Source organism: Schistocerca nitens, chromosome 4, assembly GCF_023898315.1.
Source record: "Schistocerca nitens isolate TAMUIC-IGC-003100 chromosome 4, iqSchNite1.1, whole genome shotgun sequence".
In the NCBI taxonomy this organism is placed as follows: domain Eukaryota; kingdom Metazoa; phylum Arthropoda; class Insecta; order Orthoptera; family Acrididae; genus Schistocerca; species Schistocerca nitens.
In genome coordinates, this window is record NC_064617.1 from 594,898,676 (window position 1) to 594,923,751 (window position 25,076).

A 25,076-nucleotide genomic window follows, 5' to 3' on the forward strand; every position below is an offset into this window, starting at 1 on the left:
AAATTATTCCTAACAATGGACCACCTCTTCCATAATGACAGTGACATTGAAGGCTGTAAATAACAACAATATTTTTTATGAATATGAGTGTGAAACAACAGGTCTTCTCTGACACCCACAATAATTGGGTTTGAATATTCTCAACCCATTCAGGTCTTTATTGGAAAAGTAACTGATAGCCCAGTATACTTCATATAAAATCTCATTGAAAACCATTCAGGATTTGTAAGAATATATTTACAGGAGAATTCAGTTTGTTTTTGACATGAAAGTTGGCCGTGCACAATATAAGTTGTGTGTTCAAATTTTTTTGCCTACCTCTGCAATAAATGAGTACTATTATGATAAAACAACTCTTTTATTTATACTTCAGTCTAAAGACTTTATATCTTAGTTTCCATACATTTGTCCAACTGCTACTGCAGTTAACATTTCTTCTGTTCCAAACAGTATATTTCAGATAAACTCTTAAAACTGTATGGTGCAGGCAAAATAGCATTTATTTTGTGATCTGAGGCTATCCTGGTGAATGTGCTGTATCCAAGGTTCTCGAGTGTCCAGCCAGATCCAATCTTCAAAGTTCCACGATATTTCAGTGAATAACTGTTCCACCATCATCAGGTGGTGCTGATGGAATTCCATCAGCACCACCTGATGATGGCAGAATGGTTATTCGCCGAGATATCGTGGAACTTCGACAATCAGATCCGGCTGGACACCCAAGAACCTTGGATGCAGCATTTATTTTGTCTCCAAAACAATTATCAAAATTTTTCTACATCTGTTATGTATGCAAAAAATAGCTTAATTTGATTTCCCCAACACTAGAATAGTCTTACACACACTCACATTTTTCCGGGAAAAAACTGATGGTATTGATATCACATACACACAAAGAGAATTCACAAAGACTTTATATCCAGCATAGAAAAGACAGAAGACAGCAAAAAAAAGAAACACTGACATAAAGGAAATGAGGGCCATAAAGACAGAAGAGTGCATGCAGAATTACACAAGTGTATTCCATCTCACTCTCTTTCTAGCATATCTCTAATGATTTTGATTCTGAGTAATTTCACAAATTTTCAGTTTGCCTACACCAGTCTTCCTTTCTTTTACTGTGGTGCTTTCCAAGATAAAATCTGATTTTGTGAAGATTTTTCTTGCATTTACAATTTATATTAACAGAGACTTGTTCAGATTCACTGATTTACCTGGTTGCCATGCAATTCATCCTCCTCAGGGGATACCGCCTTAACGTAGCACTGTCTGTGTGGGTGAGGAGGTTTGCATGCTCTGGATCCAGAGGGCTATGCCAGTGGTAGTGTAGCTACCAGCAGGGCCACCTATGCCAGACAGGCTAAAGGGGAGGAGCCAGACCAAGTGTCCCCCACTACGACCTATCAAAAACATGTCTCCTATCCTATTCCTATCCCTAGCCCAATATTTTTCTTTTCCTCCCCATTTCCCCCACTTAACTGGTGCTGGCGATTAAAACATGTGTAGGGGTGCGGACGAAATGCCCAGTGCCTGGGTGACAATGTGGCAGCCCCACCAAGGCAATCAGAAGTGGTGGGCCAGTCACCCACCCTTCTTAAATAACCTGATTACTGAAACTGAGACAAGAATACAAAACCAGATAGATAAAATGGTAACAACCTTTGGCATGAAAAGGAAAACGAAAATTGGTTTTTGGAATATATGAACCTTGAGGGAGAGTAGCAAGCTGAAACAAGTGACAAGGGAAATGAATAGAAGTGGCCAGGGTTTGGTGAAATGCAGACATCGAATGGAATTACATTTTTATATTCAGGACGTTAAGAGGAAGAGGAACACTGGTATGGAGTTGGGCTATTGTTCACCAAGGCAGCAAAGGAAAGCTTTCTAGAATGGAAACCTGTGTTCAGTAGGATCATGACTGACAGATTTAAGACGAAGGTCTGAAACATGACGCTCATCCAATGCTATGCCCCCACAGCGACATCAGACATTGAGAAGAAGGAGGAGTTCTATTACTTGCTATGAGAGATTGTAAGGAACGTGAGCAAGAAAGATATCCTCATTGCTATGGGAAACATAAATGCCAAGGTGGGAGATAACAACGAGGTTTTGGAACAGATAATAGGGGTACATGGCTTGGGTGAAATGAATGATAATGGGGAAAGATTTAGTGACTTCTGCGCAAGCCATGACCTTGTAATAGGAGGGACTTTGTTTCCTCATTGGAGATGTCATAATATAACATGGGTGTCTCCAGATCATATTACAGAAAATCAAATTGACCACATTGCAGTATCCAGGAAGTTCAGTAGGAGCCTGGAAGACATGCAGAATACAAGAGGAGCAGACGCAAGTAGTGACCACCATCTTGTTACTGCCAGTTTCCAAATGAAGATTGTGGTTTCCAGAAAGAAGATTCAACATAGGTAAACTGTAAGATCCACAGATAAGTGGCGGATCCCAGCTGGAACTCTGGAATAGATTCCATGTCCTAGAACAAGAGATGGCTGAGGATAAGGACATGGAGAAAATGTGGACAGAAGTTAAGAATACTTTTGTGCAAGTAAGTGAGAGACAACTTGGCTTTAAAAATCACCTGTGGAGAGATCGGATGTCTGAACATACCTGGAGGAAGATCACCAATAGAAAGGAGGCCAAGGGAAGAGTAAATCAGAGCAGGACCAGGCAGCAAAAAGCACAGACACAACCTGATTATAGAGCAGCAGATAAGGAAGTGAAAAGGAGTGTGAGAAGAGACCACAGAAGATGGATAGATGAACAGGCTGATAGAGCAGAGCAGGCAGCATGGAGGGGGGATGTAAAAGAACTATATGATATCACTAAAATGCTCTCAAAGAAAAGCTTCCAGAGGAACCGAGCAGTAAGGAATAAGAAAGAGGAGATAGTAACTAAATGTGAAGTACAATCACATAGGTGGAAGGAACATTTTAACAAAGTTCTGAATAGAGACCTTGGTGGTGAGGTAGAAGAACAAGAACAAATGGAATACAATGATCCTAGGCCCAGCATTGGTGTAAATGCACCCACGAAAGCAGAAATTAGGACAGCACTGAAACAGATCAAGAATGGGAAGGTACCAGGACCAGATAATATAACATCTGAGATGCTGAAAACACACTTGGACACCACTGTCGAGTTATTGTACATCCTCTTAGAGAAGATATGGAGAGAGAAGAAACTGCCAACAGATTGTAAACAAGGTATTATCATGAAAATACGCAAAAAAGGAGATGTTACTAATTGCAACAACTGGTGGGGCATTACCCTATTGTTAGTACCAAGTAAGTTACTTTCAAGGATCATTTTAACCCACATTAAGGATTCTGTTGAAGCACAACTGAAGAGAGAACAGGTGAGTTTTAGAAAACATCGAAGCTGTGTGGACCTTATCAATACTCTCAGAATGATCCTGGAACAAAGTGCAGAGTGGCAACACACCCTTCACTGTACCTTCATTGACTTTGAAAAGGCTTTTGACTCAGTCAATCAAAGAGTCATGTGGGATACACTTGCAAAATATGGCATTCCAATGAAGAATATTAACATCATCAAGGAGATGTATGAAGACTATGAGTGCCAAGTACTAAAAGAGCCATTCCAAGTTAATTCGGGAGCACAAGGGTGTATTCTTTCACCAACACTATTTCTTTTGGTGTTGGACCACATGATGAAGAGAGTGATAGGAGAAAGGAAGAGAGATGTGCAATGGGGGATAGGATCAAAGATCTAGATTTCACAGACATCTGCTTAATGGCACAACAATATTGAGACATCGAAGTGAAACTGGCCAGGTTGCAAAGAGAGGCGGAAGTTGCAGGCCTCAATATAAAAGTTCACAAAACCAAAGAAATGTAGATAAATTTGACCATCACAAATAGCTGGCCATTAATGGAGAGGACTTAGAACAGGTCCAATCTTTCCTCTATCTCGGAAGTATAGTAACGACTACAGGAGGCGCTGAGGAAGACGTCCGTAGTCACATCCGCAAAGCAAATGGTGTGTTTGTACAATTGTACCCTGTTTGGAGAAATAGGAACATCTCAAAGAAGACCAAACTCCAGCTTTTCAATAGCAATGTGAAGGCTGTTCTGTTGTATGGTTGTGAAACTTGGAAGGCGACTAACCACACCAAAAACCAGCTACAAATTTCATCAACCGCTGTCTACAGCATATTTTAAATGTGAGATGGCCAGATACAATGACAAATGAGGATCTTTGGAGGGGGACAAATCAGCAACCAATCAATATACAAATCAAGGAAAGATAATGGAACTGGGTTGGGTATACATTGAGGAAACCAGACGGACCTGTTGAAAGGGTGGCATTGGATTGGAACCCTCAAGGAGTTAGAAAATGTGGACATCCCAAACAGACCTGGAAAAGGATGATCGAGAGAGGAGCTGCAGAGGATGGGAAAACCTGGAGTGAAGTGAAGAGACTTGCTAGAAATTGTACCAGGTGGAGAAATTTCATCACGGCCCTATGTTCCAGGGGGAACGACAGGAACTAACTCAAGTCATGCAATTCATATTAAGGGATGCTGCTACTCTAAATGATAGAAAAGGTCTAAAGTGGTAAGATGGCTTGATGCCAATAGTTAAACATTTTTGAAAAATGAAATATTTCAAAGAAAGTTTTAAACTCTGACAAAGTCTCTCAAGGGCTACTTACTACATAGTTGTATAGTACTGTCCTTGTATTAAGTGTATTAAGTTCTGTAACACTCCTAACCTGTTGGTTGCTCCTGCTGACGTAATGATCGCAATGCCCCACTCAGTGAACTGCTCTCATCCCACACACTGAAGTAAATGGGTTCCAGAGTATGTGCATACCACTTGGATTTATCTCCAATAAGAGTAGGATCAAACACCCCAGTGTGCACACGCAAGAATGCGACATTGCTAGGAGTTAGAGACCATTCTGCCAGAAATTCTACAGCCTGAAAATAAATCACAAAGAAAATGCAATTATTCAAACAAAATAAACTTCAATTATTCAAACAAAACAAACTTCATACATATGAATACTTCAATGCCCTTAAGTTCTTGCAGTGAGATAATATGTAGTGAATTGTATCAAAAGGAATATTCGAGCAAGAAAACTAATAAATTATGAGACAGAATTGCTGGTCAGCACTGCCAGGAGGAGAGAGGGAAAGTTTAGGGAAGGTCAAAAAGGAAGGGTGGGTAACACAGACCTCAGGATGAGAGGGACCCTCTGCATATAAACAAGGATATTTTATTGTAACAGGTGTAGCAAACACACTATTTTAGTCTAAAAAGTTCTAATCACCTCAGATGTACTTGCATATTTACAGTATGTTGTACTTAAATGATAAGTTGACATATATATGACAATACTGTTAAACACATGCATTTACTCAAAAATAATTACAGTAATCATGAAAATCTGAGCCATACAACAGTATAATGTTAAGACATGTTACCTGAGTACGAGCAAAGCGGTTAAGAAAATGTGTTGTTCGAGGCCTGGATCTCAAGAAACTATTAATCTGGAATGCCACAACAGGTCTTGGATAGAGTCTCAGTGTTCTCGTGTGTTCAGCAAAATTTGCTAGAAGATTCTGGGAGTTGAAAAATCTCACCTGCAAAGTAATTAAAAGGATCATTAGAAAATTTTTATTTCAGTGCCTATCACAATAGAAATTGTGATTATGGGTGATACAGCACCAACATATATTTAACAGTTATGAAAAGGATCGACTGCTATTCACTGTAAAGGTCACACACTGACTTGTAGACAGGCACAATGAAAACACTGTTACACAGTATGCTTTGAGCCAGAGTCTTCTTCAGGAAAGGAAGGAAAACACACACACAGATTCAAACCAAGCAAGCAAACTTCATGCATACATAACCACTATCTCCAGCTGCTTTAGCCAATCCAGCTAAAGCAGCCAGAGATAGTGGTCACGTGCATGGGAAGTGTTGTCTGCTTGTGTGAATGTGTGTTTGCTTTCCTTTCTTTTCTGAAGAAGACATTGTACAATAGCATAGTGTGTAATTTCCTACATTTGTGCATAAGAGATCAAAACAACAGACACAATTTCACGATCTATAGAAAAAAGACAACATCCAACGCCATAATCCCTGCCTCATCATGTCACCCAGACACATATAAAAAAGCTGCTTACAAAACAATGATATACAGAGAAAACAAAATTCCACTACACAAAGAGAACAGTGAGGAGGAATTAGACATCATTAAGCAAACTGCAGTGGCTAATGACTTCCCCAGCTCAGTGATAGACAAAATACAGAAAAAGCAACAGAAAAGAAAGAAGTTCCTGTCTCTTTAGAGGGCACAAATAATACAATCAAATGTGTGGCCAGCATGCCTTATGAATGTAACGTTTCTCAGCAAACTACAACAGAAATTAGTGTATACTTTAAAATAAAGCCTAAGGCTCAGGAATATACAAAATCACATGTAAGACTTGATGAAGCTACCACAAAGGACACACTGGCAGGAACTTTGATACTGGACATACTGAACAAATCAACTGTTACACACATAACCAATTCACAAACACTGGCCACCCATTGAAAAACATAGAAGAAGATCTTATGATAATCCATCACTTCAAGAAATTGCAAACAATGTATTTAATGGAGGAGCTGAAAATTTTTGTACCCCGCCAAAATCACGGGGAAAAAATTCTCAGGGACAAGCTAGATAGTGAATCAATTAATTTTTGAAAATTTTTCTCCTGTATGTAAAAGCTACGGTAAATTCCATAAATGTGCTCATTTATTCTGAGACTCTACTCAATATTTGCAACAAAATAAAATATAAAGTATAGTCAATAATTTAAAAGTCAGTAATAGTCAGTATTGGTAAAATAATTTTATAAGTGACAACTTTATGTAAATAAATAATGTAATCCACAGTAAATGTAGCACCTCTATATCCAAATTTCCTCTGAAACCATACTGTCACAATCTCTTTGCAACATATTTTGTTTAAACATCAAACAGCAAGTGATGAATTGCAAGTGCATGATATTCTGCACAATGGACTAGGCACAATGTCTGAAAGTAGGCAGACAAAAATGCTGTTTTTGACATCCACACATAAACACAAATTCCAAGATTTATATTGCTCAGTTTTCTGATTGCAGTATAACTCCAAAAATGTGAACACAGTCCAAGGGAGGTGGGAAAACACGCATTCAAGCACCTCATATAATAATCATGTATATAGTTGCATTTGGAAATGTGAATAAGGTCTCAAAATGCATTGCGCTAAGGATGGAAACATACATAACTCTTGCAGAGTTTCATTATTTAAATCATTAGTGACACAGTTGCCAGCTTTCCAAAAACATCAATCTTGATGAATGAAATTAATATCCTGAGAAACCCTCGTCATCTCTACAAAACTACTGCAGTCACAATTCACTTGTATCTGGTTAATGTAATCAAACCTTCATTCACCTCTACAATTTTTATACCCTCCACCCCATTCCCTTGATAATCAAAAAAACTATTCCTTGATGCTTCCGGATGTGTAAAATCAACCTAGCCTTTCCTTCAGCCAATTTGCATAATTAATTATGTGATCTACCATCTAATTGTCTGCATCCTTCTGCAGGATCACATTTCAAAAGCCTCTATTATTATATTGTCTGTAGAGTTTATCTATAATTGACATTTTACTTTTGCACAAAGCTGCACTTCATACAAATACTTTCAGGAAAGTAATATTTCTTACACTTAAAATCATATATAATTTTTGCTATTGGGGCAGGAAAATCAATAATGATGGGAAAAGCAGAGGGGATATAAAATGCAAAAGGGTAATGGTGAGAAACACATTTCCAAAAAAGAGAAGTATTTTAATACCTAATATAAACTGAGATATTAGGAAGTGGTGTCTGGAGTGTGGTCTTGCATGGAAGTAAATCCTGGGTAATTAGCAGCATGGAAAAGAAGAGAATAGGAGTTTTCAAAATCTTCTTGATTTCAACTTCAGCCAAGTCTACAGAGCAGTCATGCTTCTGCTGCAATCATCACCTTCTGCTCTGATCATATATCTCAGTTTTCTGTTTCATGGTGCAGGGTTTCACCAATGAATTTCCATTCCTCTATGTCCAAAATCATTGGATAAACTGAAAACACATCTTATCATAGCCATCAAGACCATGACAATAGATATGTTTGAGCTTAGGTTAATTATGGAAAATGCTTCTGAAGGACCATTGGATCATTTCACAAACACAAATCAACAGATTAAACGAAACTGATGCACAAAAATTAGTCTAATGGTGATAAAAAGCCCACTCCCAAAAGCGGTTGGTTTAGCAAGTGGTTTGAGGCCTCATAAGTTTCTAGCCACTGCACATAGTGGAAAAATTATCACCCATCAATTATACTTCACTTCAAAACTCTGTATTTGATACAAAATGTGTAGCTTCCTCTTACGGCTAATCAAAGAAAGTCACTCATGCAGGGCTTATTATCCACTATCCAAAAATGGCAAATTTTGCTCTGGTATTTTTTCCATTCATTTTCAGAATTGGAAAAAATGTGGATGTTGATCACCTAACCTAAACATCTAACTTACTCAAAATGAATTATTATAAACTACATTTGATGCCTTGTTTTTTGATGCAAAGTTGAATAAGTTTTGCTGTTGCCCAATAAGCTACTTATAGTTGTCCATACAAAACAACACAATTCTTTTAAATTCATTCAACAAATTGGAATGTTTGCCCTTATGCTTTATTGATGGTCAGACTGTACATTTATATTACTGGATAGTGGAGTCTCTTAAAGCTGAATTATTGAGTTTTATGTAATTCAGATTCACACACAGGAATACAAAGGAATAACTTTTATTTCATCTTAATACAGAGCAAAGTGTACTGAAGGGCAAACACACAACAAATAAACAAAAGGGGGCTACATCCAAGGAACATCAAAAGAAATACGGCTGTGATGTAATCAGTATCATACATGGGGAGATTTTAAAAGTAAAAATAACATTTCAATTTCAATACTCCCACTATTTGAGCATCTTGAAATCTATTTCTGACAATGTTCAAACTGTGTTCTGCAGGGGGGTTATTTTGTAACCATTCTGTTGATCTGCTTATATTAGCTCCGAATATAATTGCTCGATTTGTAACCATTCTTTCTCATATAATTACAATGAATATGATGATTCTACAATAGAGACTGTTGATCCAACTCTTGATACTACATTTCACAATGTGTATGTGTCTGGGTAGTCTGAATATCATCATGGTATTCCTGTTAGACCTAGGAAGTGTTGAGGGAAAAAGGTTATGTTTATCCCAATAAATATAACTGCAAACTGAATTTTTAACCATGTATTGTTTATGGTTAATCCTGTAAATAATGGGTATCATTGAATGACACCTCCTATAATTGCAAATTCTGCCCCTTGGACAATACATAGTGGAAGTGTGCTACTACATAGTATGAATCATGAAGTAGAACATCAAGAGATGAGTTTCCTAATACTAGGCCTGTTAACCTGCCAATTGTGAATAGGAAAATAAATCCCAGAGCTCATAATAATGGCGGGTTAAACTTGAATTTAGTTCCATGTAATGTAGCTAGTCATTTGAATACCTTAATACCTGTTGGTACGGCAGTAATTGTTGTTGCTGATGTGAAGTATGTCAGTGAATCAACATCCATTCATACTGTGAATACATGGTGTGCTCATACAATAAATCCTATTAATCCAACTTATAGTACGGCATAAATTATACCTAACATTCCAAATGATTCAATTTTCCCTCTTTCTTGGCATACAATATGTGAGATAATACCAAATCCTGGTAGAATTAAAATGTAGATCTCTGAGTGTCCAAAGAATCAAAATAGGTGTTGCTATAGAACTGGGTCTCAAGGATTTGGTTAAAATGTCAAGTGTTTGGTTAAAATGTCTGCTTACTGTCTTTCACTTGGAACATACTTGATAATGATTCCTCCCTCTTCATACTTCTTCTCTTATGAAATGATATCAATATGTTTTGATCTTTTATGAAGTTTGGGATTTTTTATGAGTCTTATCACATTCTGATTATCCATAACAAGTTTTGTTGCTTGATTGCATTGCTCTCCGAAATAACTTAGCAGATTCTGCATCATATCACATATTTACAGCATGCTGGCAGCCACATATTCCACTTCTGCGGTAGGCAAAGTTACCATTGTCTGACCCAGGGAGGAACATTGTAGGTAAATTTGATAACAGAATAACAAAACTGGAGGTCAACCACCTTATTCCTATATCTCTTGCATAATCCAAGTTGCTACACTTGAACAGAACCATCTTTTCTTTGCTCTTTCTGTACAATATACTGAAATCCTTCGTGCGTTGCACATACCTGAAAATGTGTATGATGGCTTGACAATGACTGTCTTCATAACTGTTTACATATTTGCTCACTGCAGGCATTTTGGAAGCCAGATCTGGTTGACTGCTAGTTGCAAGAAATAAAAGTGGATCAATTGCTTCCAGGAATGGAAATTTAACTACAACTGGCACATTTTCATCCGCTGAGCACAATTTCACATTTAGATCCACCGGAACAGATACAGGATTCAAATTTTTTGAGTCAAAACATTTCAAGATTTGCATCGCATACACTTTTTGGTGGACAAACAATGTTTTATCTTCATTATTTCATTCAATTTCCATTCTGAAAAAGACCTTCACTTCAGAAACAGTTATTACATACATTTTCATTCCATATGTGATTACCTTGAGAGATTCTTTGCTTTCTCTAATCAACAGCCCATCATCTACAAACAAATCCAAGAAGTCCAGATAATTGGCAGCTTTCCCCCGTGTGCAGTGAGTTGTACCGCAGGATGGGCAAAAAAGTTTCCTAGTAGTACAGTCAGGAGCTTTGAGTAAAGCCTCAAGCAAAAAGTCTACCATTGTACCAGGGGCAATTTTTATTTTTGGTGGCTCAGTTTTGAAAACCCACTTTGAATCTATCATCCTTTGGTCCTTTTATAGCAGGATGACATAAGTTTCATTCATTTGACTTGTTTCATGTTCCTCTTCAATTGCTTGTTTACATTTTTCTTTGTCTAGACCCAAGACTGCCTCTTCAAAGGTGTTTGGTTCAAGACAGTCTACACAGCTTGCATCATATCTGGCTGGAGGTCAAATCTTGCTCATGTCATGTAACTTGTAAGAGTGCTGTTAATCTTCATGTGATTGTCCGGGATCTTGAGCCCACCTTTTTGTAGTTTACTCACATCTTCAGCTGGTGGTTTGACATTGTGTTTTCCATCTTAACCTTCAAATTCTTCAGTTTTGGAGACCAAATAGCAAACAAAATTACATAAACTGAGAAAATGCTGCTTTGAAATGGGTTTATGGATGGTCAGGGCACGCTTACTGAAATTCACATCTTGGGATTTGATGATTTTATTGTTTTCTGGATTACAATAGTCTGTAACTGCAAGATCCTCCCTGATATTCAACCACAATCATTTTATTGGCCTTCGAATCCAACTTCTTGCAGAAAAATTTAGGAACAGAGAGAAATGCTTCTGCTCTGAAAATTCACACTTGTGAGATTTGGGGTTCCCTGATCTTAATTCACTTCCCTGATCATAATTCGCATGGTGTTGCATTTCTTCCCTATTTGATTGAAGTCTGATTTAACATATAAACAGTGGTGTCAACCATTTCCACCCACAGAATTTTCAGAACATTCATCCCAATGAGCATGGGCCTTGTGGACTCGATGATGGTCCTGTGTTTGTGTTCTGCCTTCCCATTTTGTTGTGAAGTATACGATTCCACTGTCTCAAATTCTATCCCACATTCAATGAGATAGCTCTTCATGTTCTTGTTCAAGTATTCCATCCCTCAATCAATCTTCAGGGTCTTCACACTTCTGGACAGCCTGTTCAACATTGTCATCCCAAATTCCTTGAAACGATAAAAAATATCAGACTTATTTCTCAAGAAATAGACATGACAAAAATCAGATGAATCATCTGTGAATGTTATGAAATAGTATGCACCACTGACCTCATTCAGTCACCATTTGTCTGTACACATCACTGTATATAAAATCGCTGATTCCCAAATGTCTTGCTTTGATTTTCTTGTTAAAAGATAAACGATGACTCTTTCCATATTTACACACTTAACAAAAGAATGATGCTGCATCAGACATGTTTATTCCCTTGATAAGATCTGTTCTGATCAAATTCACAATCAGTTTGACATTTACAAGACCCAATCCTTTGTGCCAGTTTTGAGGTTATTTGTGGATGATAAATTCACATCACATTGGGTGTTTGATACAAAAAACATTCTGCAAATTTTGTTTCCTTGTTTTATTCCTGCAATAATGACACATCCCCCTCTCAAGAAATGTTAAAGAACTTAGCTACAAACCTCACCCCAAAACCTTTTGTCATGCAAATACTGACAGATAATAAATTCTTCCTCATTTTTGGGATGTAGACTGCATTATCAGTTTGTCCATCTTCTCCATACTCATTTGTGAATTTCTTTATTTTAATTGATCTGACTGTCTTCACTTACATTCAGCATTATTTGCACATGAAACTTCAATGTTCTGACACTCATGAATTTCACTGAACCATTCTCATGGAAAAATGATGTGCCACGATCCCCCACAGTCAGTAATCGAGACTTCACTCATATCAGCATTCAACATACTCTCACAAACCACTTTATCATGCAGACCTGTTTTGCATGATCCTCTGTCAGTAACAATGAATGAATTTACATCACCTCTATTTTGCTCCCTATTTTTCTTCTTCTTAGAATGGCAATTTCTCTACAGATGGCCTTCCTTCCCCAATGCCTAACAAGTAAATTTTCCTCTTGAATCTGCCTGATTCAGGTTCTTCTTCTTCACATCTGTATGCTCTTTCTTCCAGCCTTGAAATGAAGTTGCAGCCAGGATAATGGATGCCTCCTCCAAGTCATTCAATCATTTTTCTTCAGGGATGAGTCACTCTTGGAGTTTCAGAATCATTTGCTGAGCCTTGGACACACTGTCCCATGTCGTGACAATGGCATGAAACTCCATCATAAGACTTCCAAGGATCTTGGCCATGATCACTAAGTCCAACACAGTTTCACCTTTAAGTAATTGACATGGCTCAGAATGTTCATGATTTTTGCGATATGCCGCAGTAATGAATCACTCGCATTCATTTGCTAATCATGAAACTTCTTCATAACACAGAGTTTTTTCACTTTGGATGTTTGTTCTCCCACATTTCGCAAGCAGTAGTGCACCTTATCAAAAATTTGAGTTGCAAGTACTCAATCACAGGTGAAATGCAACACATGGCATGAGCATTGTCTTTTACCCACAGTTTTCCAGCAGATGTCATCAAATCTTGGGTTATGCTCTCTGACGGTCCACCACATCTCAAATGCTATAGGTGTTGAACAAAGCCCGGATTTGATATTGCCATTACCGAAAATTCGATCTATCAAATTTCACAATGCTTCTTGAAATTCCTTTATTCTACATGCTACAAAAAATGACACATGAGGTAACTTGAATCGCATATCAAATAAAAGACATAATAAACTTCTGTGTTGAAATTTTGTGAATAAACTAGGCCTGTAACCTACTAAGGTTCATGGAATCGAAATTAAGACACAGGAATACAAAGGTACAACATTTATTAAGTCTCAGTAACAAATCAAAGTCTACTGAATGGGACATAAACAACAAATAAACAAAAGGTGGCCATGCCCAAGGATCATCAAAGGCGCGTGCCATCAGTATCTTATGGGGAGATTTTAAAAGTGAATGGTAAAGTAGATGAAATGTACTGAATTCGTGGTAAGAATACTGACTTGCCATTTTCTTTTCTAGTTTATATTTCCACTTATATGACGTTATTTAGATGTTGTTTGGTGCGGGAAAATCAGGAACATAGTGCAAATGTAAGAGTTCTTTTGTAAATTTCATTGGTTAATGCTGTATCAATGGATTTAAATATGTTTCTTTCCCTGGAATCATACTCTGCATCCGATGATTTGCTTATCGAATTACTTCATTTGTTAAAACTGTTCAGTCACATAGCCATTTTTCATTTACATAGTTTTTATCCATTAGTGGCAATACGTTTTTGTTGAATTGGTTCTCTGTCTTTACTATGTTGCACGATCCAGGTTAAGATGATTTTGGCAGACTGTGGAGCAACGTGATACATGCCATTTCTCAGTTTCCATCTAAAACATTTGGCAATATTCTAGAATATTTGTGAACATTTGAGAATATCCCTAAACGTTCAAGAACAACATATAACATCTCAAATTCTTCCCCTGAAAAATACTGTGATGCAGAGGAGACATAAAAGTACTGGTGAGCACCACAACATGACAGCAACCCAATCAAACACTCATATCTCCACAACCACAACAGCAACCATTGCACAACCACTGTTGTGCAGAACTGGGGAACCAAGGGCAGCAGCAGACACAAAAACGAGCAAGTTTTGGAGGTATTGTCAACTCTACCCATATTGTGAATAGTCATTGTAACGAAAGTATCTCTCTTGTTAATTTTTCTAACTTATTGCAGTGGTGTAATTCAGATGCAGTCTAACACTCTATCACTCATGGTTTCATTCTTCACTTTTGTCAACAGATGTTTACGTGCACTAACATGCTCAATTTTTTTTAATGTCATGTTGATGGATTAGAATTTTAGAGCATCGATTTGTGATTATATAAAATTGGACAGCATGATGCAGCTGGATTCCAATCATGATTCATTGGTTTTATAAGAGGACACAGACATTTAATAAATAATAAGTAAGAAAACAGGTGGTATATTTGTGATGAGTTCATACTTATACACAACACTCTTCATCATCTTCATCAGATGCTGGAAGCAGTGAAGGGATTTACAACATAATGATGTAAGTCACATATTGACAAAAATGAGTTAAGTAATACGTTATGTAGTAGAAACTGCATTCTTTTGGATGGCATAGTGATGCGTGTCTTTGTATGTGCAATAGCATCACAGATGGCATCACAAGTTCTACTGTGAAATGGTTTGCATGATAAATGTTATGATAAAATGAAGTCCGTCCAACATGCACCACAACACCATGAAACAAAATTAGATTTTCTATTTACATTTCATGGCAAAGTGAATTAAATCTGACTTACACCATAATGCCATGAAATGAAATTAGTTTTCTGTTCCACCACTGGAAAGTTTCCTGTTCATTATTATTATTATTATTATTATTATTATTATTACTAACAACTACTGGCAGAAAAGTTTTTCATTTTAAAACTACCAAAACTGTTTTCATGTGACGTTTTGTATTATAACATCATCCAACAAATTGTTTTCATGTAACTTTTGTCAGAAAAGTTTTATACTATTTTATTATTTCATTGTTGTATAAACAATTAGCTTAATTATTTGGCAGTTGTTACTGCTGTTTATATGAGCTTATGTTTATGATAATATGACTGATTCAGAGAGGCTGAGAGAAATCATGAATGAAGAGGGAAAAATTTTGTATTGCGTTTCAGAATATCATGAGACTACTGAAGAAGATGAGCAACAGCAATCATACAAGAAAATGACAGGGAGAAGATGGATGACAAGAGGTGAAACTGAAAAGGAATCCAGGTAAAACATACAGCACTAGAAAAGTTAAAATCATTACTGCTAAAATATTTTGTAATGATGCTCAACCACTATGGATGTAGTGTGCTTCAAAAATAACCAAAGAAGAAAGCAAAGGTATTTATAATAGTTTTTGGCAAATGGAACCTTTTAATTCTCAAAACTGCTACCTATATGGACTAATCAAATCAGAATCCTCTGGAGCAAGAAGACCACGAACAGAACCTCAACCTCCAAAGGCTTGTATTAATAAATACAATTTAATGTTCAGAACTGTTCAGTTAAAATCTGAAAAAAGTATTTTTGTTGAATTTGTCAAACTTCTGATGGCAGGATCACTCAATGTATACAAAAAAAAGAAAGAAAGGAGAGGAGCCTGACAGCAATTTAAGAGGTCAGCAATAAAGCTCGAGAAGGTACAGCTAGTCACATCCATTCCCATATTAAATGTTTTCCATGTCATCAGTCACATCATCTTGATCAGGAAACCCTAAGAGACATTAGGTGAGTCCTGAATTTAACATCAGGGTTATGTACAATTTATATAAAGAAAAAGTTGTCGAAGATAATATTAAACCAGTGTCTGAAGCTTTGTATAGGACAATTTTACATTGCAATTTCAATCTAAGTTTCCATCTGCTAAGAAGAGATACGTGCACAATATGTGGTTAGTACCAGATACTGTTATCAGTTGCTGAAGGTGAAAAAAAAAAAACAATTAGAAGCGTAATATGACTTATATTTAAGGAGAACTGAATCTGCACGAAATCTGATAAAAGTGCATAAGGAAAAACCAAAATCTAAATCTAAAGACATTCATGCTTTTGTATTTGATTTGGAAAAAGCTGTGGCATTTCCAAAGTTCACATAGTCAGTAGCATATTATAAACACAATTACAGTAGGACCTTGATAATCCAGCATGCTCAGGGATCTGACAATGCCATATTATCAAATATGCCAGCTTATTAATGTCATTTTAAAAACCTGGTTTAAAAACAGGGCTGTAAGTTAAACCTGTAGTTTTAATGTGCAAAATCAGGTAGCTGACAGGAGAGATCACAATAAAGTTCAATGTTGTTGTTGTTGTGGTCTTCAGTCCTGAGACTGGTTTGATGCAGCTCTCCATGATACTCTATCCTGTGCAAGCTTCCAGTCATCTTCATCTGTTTAGTGTATTCATCTCTTGGTCTCCCTTTACGATTTTTACCCTCCACGCTACCCTCCAGTACTAAATTGGTGATCCCTTGATGCCTCAGAACATGTCCTACCAACCGGTCCCTTCTTCTTGTCAAGTTGTGCCACAAACTCTTCTCCCCAATCCTATTCATTAGTTACGTGATCTACCCATCTAATCTTCAGCATTCTTCTGTAGCACCACATTTCAAAGGCTTCTATTCTCTTCTAGTCCAAACTATTTATCATCCATGTTTCACTTCCATAAATGGCTACACTCCATACAAATACTTTCAGAAATGACTTCCTGACATTTAAATCTATACTTGATGTTAACAAATTTCTCTTCTTCAGAAACGCTTTCCTTGCCGTTGCCAGTCTACATTTTATATCCTCTCTACTTCGACCATCATCAGTTATTTTGCTCCCCAAATAGCAAAACTCCTTTACTACTTTAAGTGTCTCATTTCCTAATCTAATTCCCTCAGCATCACCCAACTTAATTCGACTACATTCCATTATCCTCATTTTGCTTTTGTTGATGTTCATCTTATATCCTCCTTTCAAGACACTGTCCATTCCATTCAACTGCTCTTCCAAGTCCTTTGCTGTCTCTGACACAATTACAATGTCATCGGCGAACCTTAAAGTTTTTATTTCTTCTCCATGGATTTTAATACCTACTCCGAATTTTTCTTTTGTTTCCTTTACTGCTTGCTCAATATACAGATTGAATAACATCGGGGATAGGCTACAACCCTGTCTCACTCCCTTCCCAACCACTGCTTCCCTTTCATGTCCCTCGACTCTTATAACTGCCATCTGGTTTCTATACAAATTGTAAATAGTCTTTCGCTCCCTGTATTTTACCCCTGCCACCTTCAGAATTTGAAAGAGATTATTCCAGTCAACATTGTCAAAAGCTTTCTCCAAGTCTACAAATGCTAGAAACGTAGGTTTGCCTTTTCTTAATCTAGCTTCTAAGATAAGTCGTAGGGTCAGTATTGCCTCACGTGTTCCCATATTTCTACGGAATCCAAACTGACCTTCCCCGAGGTCGGCTTCTACCAGTTTTACCATTCGTCTGTACAGAATTCGCGTTAGTATTTTGCAGCCGTGACTGATTAAACTGATAGTTCGGTAATTTTCACATCTGTCAACGCCTGCTTTCTTTGGGATTGGAATTATTATATTCAAAGTTCAGTACCCACAAATTATTTTTTATAGGCCTGTTACAAAATAAAACAAGCACCAAGCTGACTTGAAAAGATCCGAGAACAAGGTAATGAATAAAAATTGCTACCAAGAATTTTGTGCAGTTTAAATGGAATCACTGTCTTCAGGAATAGCACAGATATCTGAAATTGTTCATGGTGTGGAATATGTGGGCTCATGTCTACCACTGATGGTTAAGCCAAAGTTTTATTCTGAGCTGTCTGAAACATTGCAGAAGTGCTAACTTGCATCCTGAATAGAAAACTTTTTTGACAAAAATTGTTTTGTGTGATGTGCAGATCAATAACTTCAGAAGTGTTGTATTGTTGGCTATCTCAGCAAATTTCATAAAAGTGTTCAACATATCTGAATTCTCCACCCAGCAGATGTGAGTTGTAGGAATTTCTTCTCCCTCACTCTCAGTTTCTGGTGACTCCTGTGGGTTGAAAACATTTTGTAACATCACATCACCAGTCAGCTATTTTTGATAGCTGAATTTCTGTCAATATCAATCCATTCGCCAACTTCTTCTGCTGAAAATTGTCCTCAGTTCATTATTGGCTGCAAAAACTATCACTGGTACAGTTTCACAGCAATCAGTTGACGAGTGATCATCATTTGTGTCATTTTCCATCTCAACTTCTTCAACCAGTGAAGCACACAATTGTTACTGACAGGGCTCCACACCAACCAGTTCTGAGGTTCCTCAAAGGTGTCCCATTATACTGCCACACCAAGCTAAAAATATGAGAAAATTTCTTATGTGTGCCAAACTATTTGTTCTGCTGGATTATCAAATGCCAGATTATTGTGGTCTTATAGTATATTGATATAATCTTGGCTGACATTACTTCAGAACTGACTCTGCTTTCATGTATATATGGGATTAAACTATAGCTTTGAGAGGATCACAGGAAATTTCATCATCCACAGTGAAAAACTTAACAGAAGTGGCTAGTACAAGAAAACACATAATAACTTACTGTGATCCCTGGGCAAAATATAAATTTTAAAATGGTTCTTTTCTGTCTGAAACTTGTGACAGATCCTCTACTTCAAGTGAATGTTATTGACCATGTTTTTCTGCCAGATGATGCTGATTTTGAGTCAATGGACCTTCAGGTAAAAGGAAAACCTATCTACACACCATCAGACTGTTAAAAAATAATTGCTCAGTCACAAAGAAAGTAGCCATTTACAGTACAGTACAGTACAAAGTAGTACAGGTGAAGCAAGAATAATTTGTACCAACAATAACTTTGGAGGAGGCTGCAGTTACTGCAAAACTAATGAGTTAAAGTGTCCAGTATCTTGGCTACAGATTCAGTGGTTGCAGTACAGAAGAGCTGAACATACGATGATACATTACAAGACAACTATGAATGCTGATGTGAAGTTTTTCACCTTGGTCATACAAAGAGGAAAGAAGAGACATCCAGTCCAGGACAACACTATAAAACAGCATGCACTATACAGTAAAAAACAACTAGTCAGTAATTTGAAGGAAAAGGAGATGTTAAACTCATTCTCTGATAGAAACTTTTGAGGACAAAGATGACTGAGATGTACTTTGGTGTTAATTCAAACTGAAAATCATGCAATTTATAAACAATTATGATGATAATATTGGTATTACTACACTAAATTGTGCTCAAGTATTGTTAATTCAAAGTGAAATTCATGAAATTTATAATAATTATGGTAACAATATTAATACAGCTACACATAATTTACACTCCAGGATTAGTACTATCCCTTATATGACAAAATATGTACTTCTTTTACACTTTTCTAACTTTTCTGTACAATGTTTTACAAAACGTTCAATTTCTCAAAATGAGCAAAATGGACTTCCACCATTATGCCATAAACCCCTTCATATGTGCTTACTGCCTCAATTTAATTTTTATGTCCAATATTTTGACAAATGACTGAGAGACCTTCATGTGGTACTGAGAGTTAAGGTCTTAGATGTGTTGCCTGGACATCAAGCAGTCTGACTGTAGTCTAGACAGTGATCACATCTAGGAGCATCAATTAGCACTTGATGAAGAGGGCTATCTCACACACTGAAATATTGTGTGTGAAAAGAGGAGTGCTTAAATGGTTGGACATACTTTTGAAAACTGTACTAAATTGTTTTGAAGTGAATTGTAACTGTTACTTTACCATTGCTACTCTTGTCGCAACATCAACAGAGTCAACATCATTTCCATATATGAATGGGTTGAATCCTGTTGAAGCATGTAAAGGTTCTGGAACATGTGATTCTCTTCTGCCACTAGGAGCTCCCATTCCTGGCCTAGGGATGGAGCTCATTTGTTGTTGTTGTTGTTGTTGTTGCTGTTGCTGCTGCTGCTGCTGCTGCTGCTGCTGTTGCAGTTGCCGTTGCTGCTGCAGTTGTTGATGATGTTGTTGAACTTGGTGAGGCTGATAATATTGCTGGGGTGGTGCAGCAGAGCTACCCTGCCACTGGCCCTGAGAGGGATGTTGCTGATGTGCTTCTGTGGTTATGGATTCTTCTCTCGGAACCACTACTGTTGGTGCTGCCAGTGACATACTTGACAGTGCCTGTCAAAAGAAATATATCGACTGTTGATGAATCTATGCAAAAAGTTAATATACAATATGAAATGAATGATGGAAAAAATTAAGAACCTGAGATTAAAATATAAAAGGATCATGCAAATATCTTGCCTAAATATAACCAAAATACAGCTGAGAAATGTTCACATTTAATTATGTTTAGCTTGATGGAGAGTTCGTAGCCTAAATTTTTAACTGAAGAGTAAATCATCAAAGGAGAGAGAGGGCGGGAGAGAGAAAGAGAGAGAGAGAGAAGAACATTTACAACAAATAAACATCCTGCCAACTAGCATTGTTTTTCTAAGTGATTTCCTGGGACTTATTAGTCCTAACACAAAAAATTTTACCCACTCTGGAAATGTAAAAATATTTTTAATGCTATGGTGCACTTTGACGCACAACAACAACACATCGAAAGACACAGTAAGACATTGATTCCATGAATGAGACAGCAGATATTGCCTCATGAGGAGTGAGACTCATTTTTGGTATTGCATACTAAAGCTATCACACATCACAGATTCAAGTTTAATGAAGTCTTAGCCAAGTAACAGTGTCATCTTGATGCACTACTAATGTGAGATTCAGTTCTGATTACTGCTTTGTTTTCAGGTCACTGTATTTGGGTCTTTCATTTATGTTCGGTTTTTCCATACTCTGAGTAATTTATTCTTCTACTCTTATCTTACTTTGTATCCTTCTTTTTGCAACAACACATACACAGGGACAGAATTGCAGTAGTTTTTTAATCTCCAAATAAGAGAAACTAGAAACTAATTGCACATCACTAGAGTTCTCTGCACAATGAAGAATGTGTGTGTGTGTGTGTGTGTGTGTGTGTGTGTTAGAGAGAGAGAGAGAGAGATAGAGAGAGAGAGAGAGAGAGAGAGAGAGAGAGAAGGAGGAAGGGAGAGTTATTTTTACCCCTTCTGCTATTTGAACACAATAATTTTCAGACTACATCTTTGTCATGGCAGCATTTCAGTAATTAGTTTGGAAGCTGTACTACATTCATCTTAATTGTTCCCTGAGATGTGTGGGTCTGAAAGATCACTATTGTTTCTTTACATATAAATGTCACTATAAGTGGACATGATCACTCAACTGTATATGTTCATGTAAGTTACTTTATACATACCGTAATTAAAAAGTTATAAATTCTTGAATATGTATTGTATGTATTTTCTTACAAATCTATGTTAACTAATAAACTAAATGTAAAAAATATATTACTAGTTCTATATCCCAATAACTACTTATGCTCTCACAGAAGATTAAATACTGCTGAATTCAAATATTGAGTTTTCAAAGATGTTCATATTATCATAGTAACTAGAAAGTAAGACTCTATATGAGAAATTCTAAACTAACGTGCATTCCTGCACATAACACACTCATTAAAACCACAGCAGCATATATGACAATGTCCTGCGGTTACTTCAAGTTTCAGGTTACATTATACCAACAAGTATTCACATTTGCATTTACAATAATAATATTTCATCACACTCATGGTAATTTGTCAACAAGGACCAAAAGAAAACTGCACTGCAATTCTTCAACAGCTATATGTTGTCTCTCATGACTCACAAAATTTCAGCACTGCATAAATGTTTTGCATAGATATCACAATTCTTCTTTAACATAATAAGAAAAAAAAGAGAAGAAAATATAGAAAATGTTTGATAAAGGGATACTTAAATTTAGCATTTCACTGCTGTATAAAGGTTTCTATATGAAGATATTTCTATTAATGTATCCACTGTTACCATTAACATACACTGAGGTGACAGAAGTAATGGGATACCTCCTAAAATTGGGTCAGACTTCCTTTTTCCTGGCATATGGCATCATCTTGATGTAACATGGACTCAACAAGTCGCTGGATAAATATTCAGCTGTGCTGTCTCTACAGCCACCCATAACTGCGGAAATATTGCAGGTGCAGGATTCTGTGCATGAACTAACCTCTTGATTATGCCCCGTAAATGTTCAATGGGATTAGTGCTGGGCGATCTGGGTGACCAAATCATTCGCTCAGACTGTTGAGAATGTGAATTGTGAACAATTGTGGCCTGGTGACATGGCACATTGTCATCCTAACAAATTCCATCATTGTTTTGCAACAAGAAGTCCATGAATGGCTGCAAATGGTGTTTCCAAGTATCCGAACATAACCACTTCCAGTCAACAATTGGTTCAGTTGAAGCAGAGGACCTAGTCATTACCATGTAAACACAGCCTGCACCATTATGGAATCACCACCAGCTTGCACAGTGCCCTGTTGACAGCTTGAGTCGATGGCTTCATGGGGTCCGTGCTAACTCACATCCTACCATCAGCTCTTAGCAACTGATATCAGCACTCATGTGACCAGGCCATAGTTTTCCAGCCATCTAGGGTCTAACCAATATGATCACGAGCCCAGTAGAGGTTCTGCAGGTGTTGTCGTGCTGTCAGTAAAGGCACTTGCATCAGTCATCTGCTGCCAAGGCCCATTAACACAAATTTCGCCACACTACCCTAATGGATACATTTTTTGTATGTCCCACATTCATTTCTGTGGTTATTTCATGCAGTACCGTTTGTCTGTTAGCACTGACATCACTGATCTCAGTCATTTAGTGAAGGCTGTCAGCCACTAGATTGAAAGTGGTAAGAAGTGATGCCTGAAATTTGGTATTTCAGCACACTCCTGACACTGTGGATCTTCCCTAACAATTTCCAAAATGGAATGTCCTATGCGTCTAGCTCCAACTACCATTTCATGTTCAAAGTCTGTTAATTTCTATCATGCAGCCATAATCACATAGGAAACCTTTTCACATGAATCATCTCAGTACAAATGACAGCTCTGTCAATGTTCTGCTCTTTTATACTTTGTATGTGCCACACTACTGGCATCTGGATATGTGCATATCACTATCCCATTACTTTTGTCACCTCAGTATAATATATTAAGTGATGTAAGTGCTGTTGGTGTTCTGCGTATTCATTTGAGTGAGCACATGGCTTGATCTATTTACAAGCAAATTGTGGTTTTCTGAATATTATTTGTCAAGTATGTCATGTGTTTCAGAAACTCCAAATATAGTCCTATCTTTACAGGCTGGGACTACCCACATTATAAATGCAGCATAAAGGCAAAGAATGTGAAAACCCAATAGACTGCGAGAAATATATACCAGCAGATCCAGTCTGACAAAAGCAAATTCTGCTTATTCCTCTTTTATTCAGAGAAGTTTCAGTAAAATATCTGTTATCCCAGGGAGATCTAATTTCCTGTATCATGAAATACCACCTATGGCCTTACCACAGTGGTAACAATGGTTCCCTTCACATAGCCGAAGTTAAGCGCTGTCAGGCATGGCTAGCACTTGGTTGGGTCACCGTCCAGGTCTGCCAAGTGCTGTTGGCAAGCGGGGTGCACTCAGCAATTGTGAGGCTAATTGAGGAACTACTTGACTGAGAAGTAGCGACACTGGTCACAAAAACAGACAAAGGCTAGGAGAGTGGTTTGCTGACCACATACCCCTCAGTATCTACATCCGGTGACACCTATGGCCTGAGGAAAACATGGTAGCTGGACGGTGTGCCATTTCTCTGGCGCGTTGCGTATCCGGCACTATCGATAGTGACTTGTGTTTCTGTTTCCGTCTGGTTCAGCCTGTGCAGGCGCTGAGGTGACTGCTTCCCTCTGGAGCATTTTTCGCGGGGGCCGCGCACGCTCGGCTCGGCAATTGGATTCGCACCGTGCTGGCGGTATTTTGCCTTCCGCCCCGGCACGAAGGTGTGGTCTCGTTGTTGGCAGGCCTTGTTGATTTGGGCATTGGGCAGTGTGGCGTGTTGATGATGTGGTGTAGTGGACAACTGATGGATTCCCGCACGAGATTGCTCGAGGTTCTCAGCCTCTGAAAAGGGTGCCACGATATCGCTTGGGTTTCCACACCCAGGAGTTGTAAGGACTGCAGGGCAGGTTTTCTGTGTGTTTGCTCTGTCTGGTCTGCGTGGCGGGGTTCATTTCACCTTACTTCAGCTGGTGTTTATATTTTCTGCGTGATTCCGTTTTAGCCAGAGTCTGGGTGTCGAGTTTTCTGTTGGTGTGTACCCAGTCGTCGCCCCTGTTTTCCCACCCGGGGGGCAACCATATCTGTTGGTGGGAATTATTTAGCAGTGTGTGTTTTGCGTGGACCTGGTGTGCTCACGCGCCCTGATTCTGAGTTGAAATTACTGTGGTCAGGTTGGCTCGGTTGCTGGAGTGTGTGTTATTGGTTTTCTGGCTTGCTGGGGACTGCGCGCGCGCCTGTTCCGTTTGTGATGTGGCAGCAGTCTGATATTTTTACGTGTGCTTGTTAAGTTGCTAGCAATTGCTTTTAGCCTTGTGCTTACTTATTTTATTTAAATTGCTGG

At 37.8% G+C, this 25,076-nt stretch overlaps 1 protein-coding gene across 1 annotated transcript in view; it reads right to left on the bottom strand.

The window, feature by feature from the left end:
- The window catches only part of LOC126251375 (MAP kinase-activating death domain protein), a 595,744-nt gene that overhangs the window by 397,594 nt on the left and 173,074 nt on the right, over positions 1-25,076 (bottom strand). Inside the window, exons 11-13 of the mRNA XM_049951759.1 lie at positions 20,250-20,651; positions 5,468-5,626; positions 4,753-4,960 (exon numbers count right to left, since the gene is read on the bottom strand). Coding sequence (XP_049807716.1) covers positions 4,753-4,960; positions 5,468-5,626; positions 20,250-20,651 — 769 coding nt within the window. The remainder of the gene's footprint in view (positions 1-4,752; positions 4,961-5,467; positions 5,627-20,249; positions 20,652-25,076) is intronic.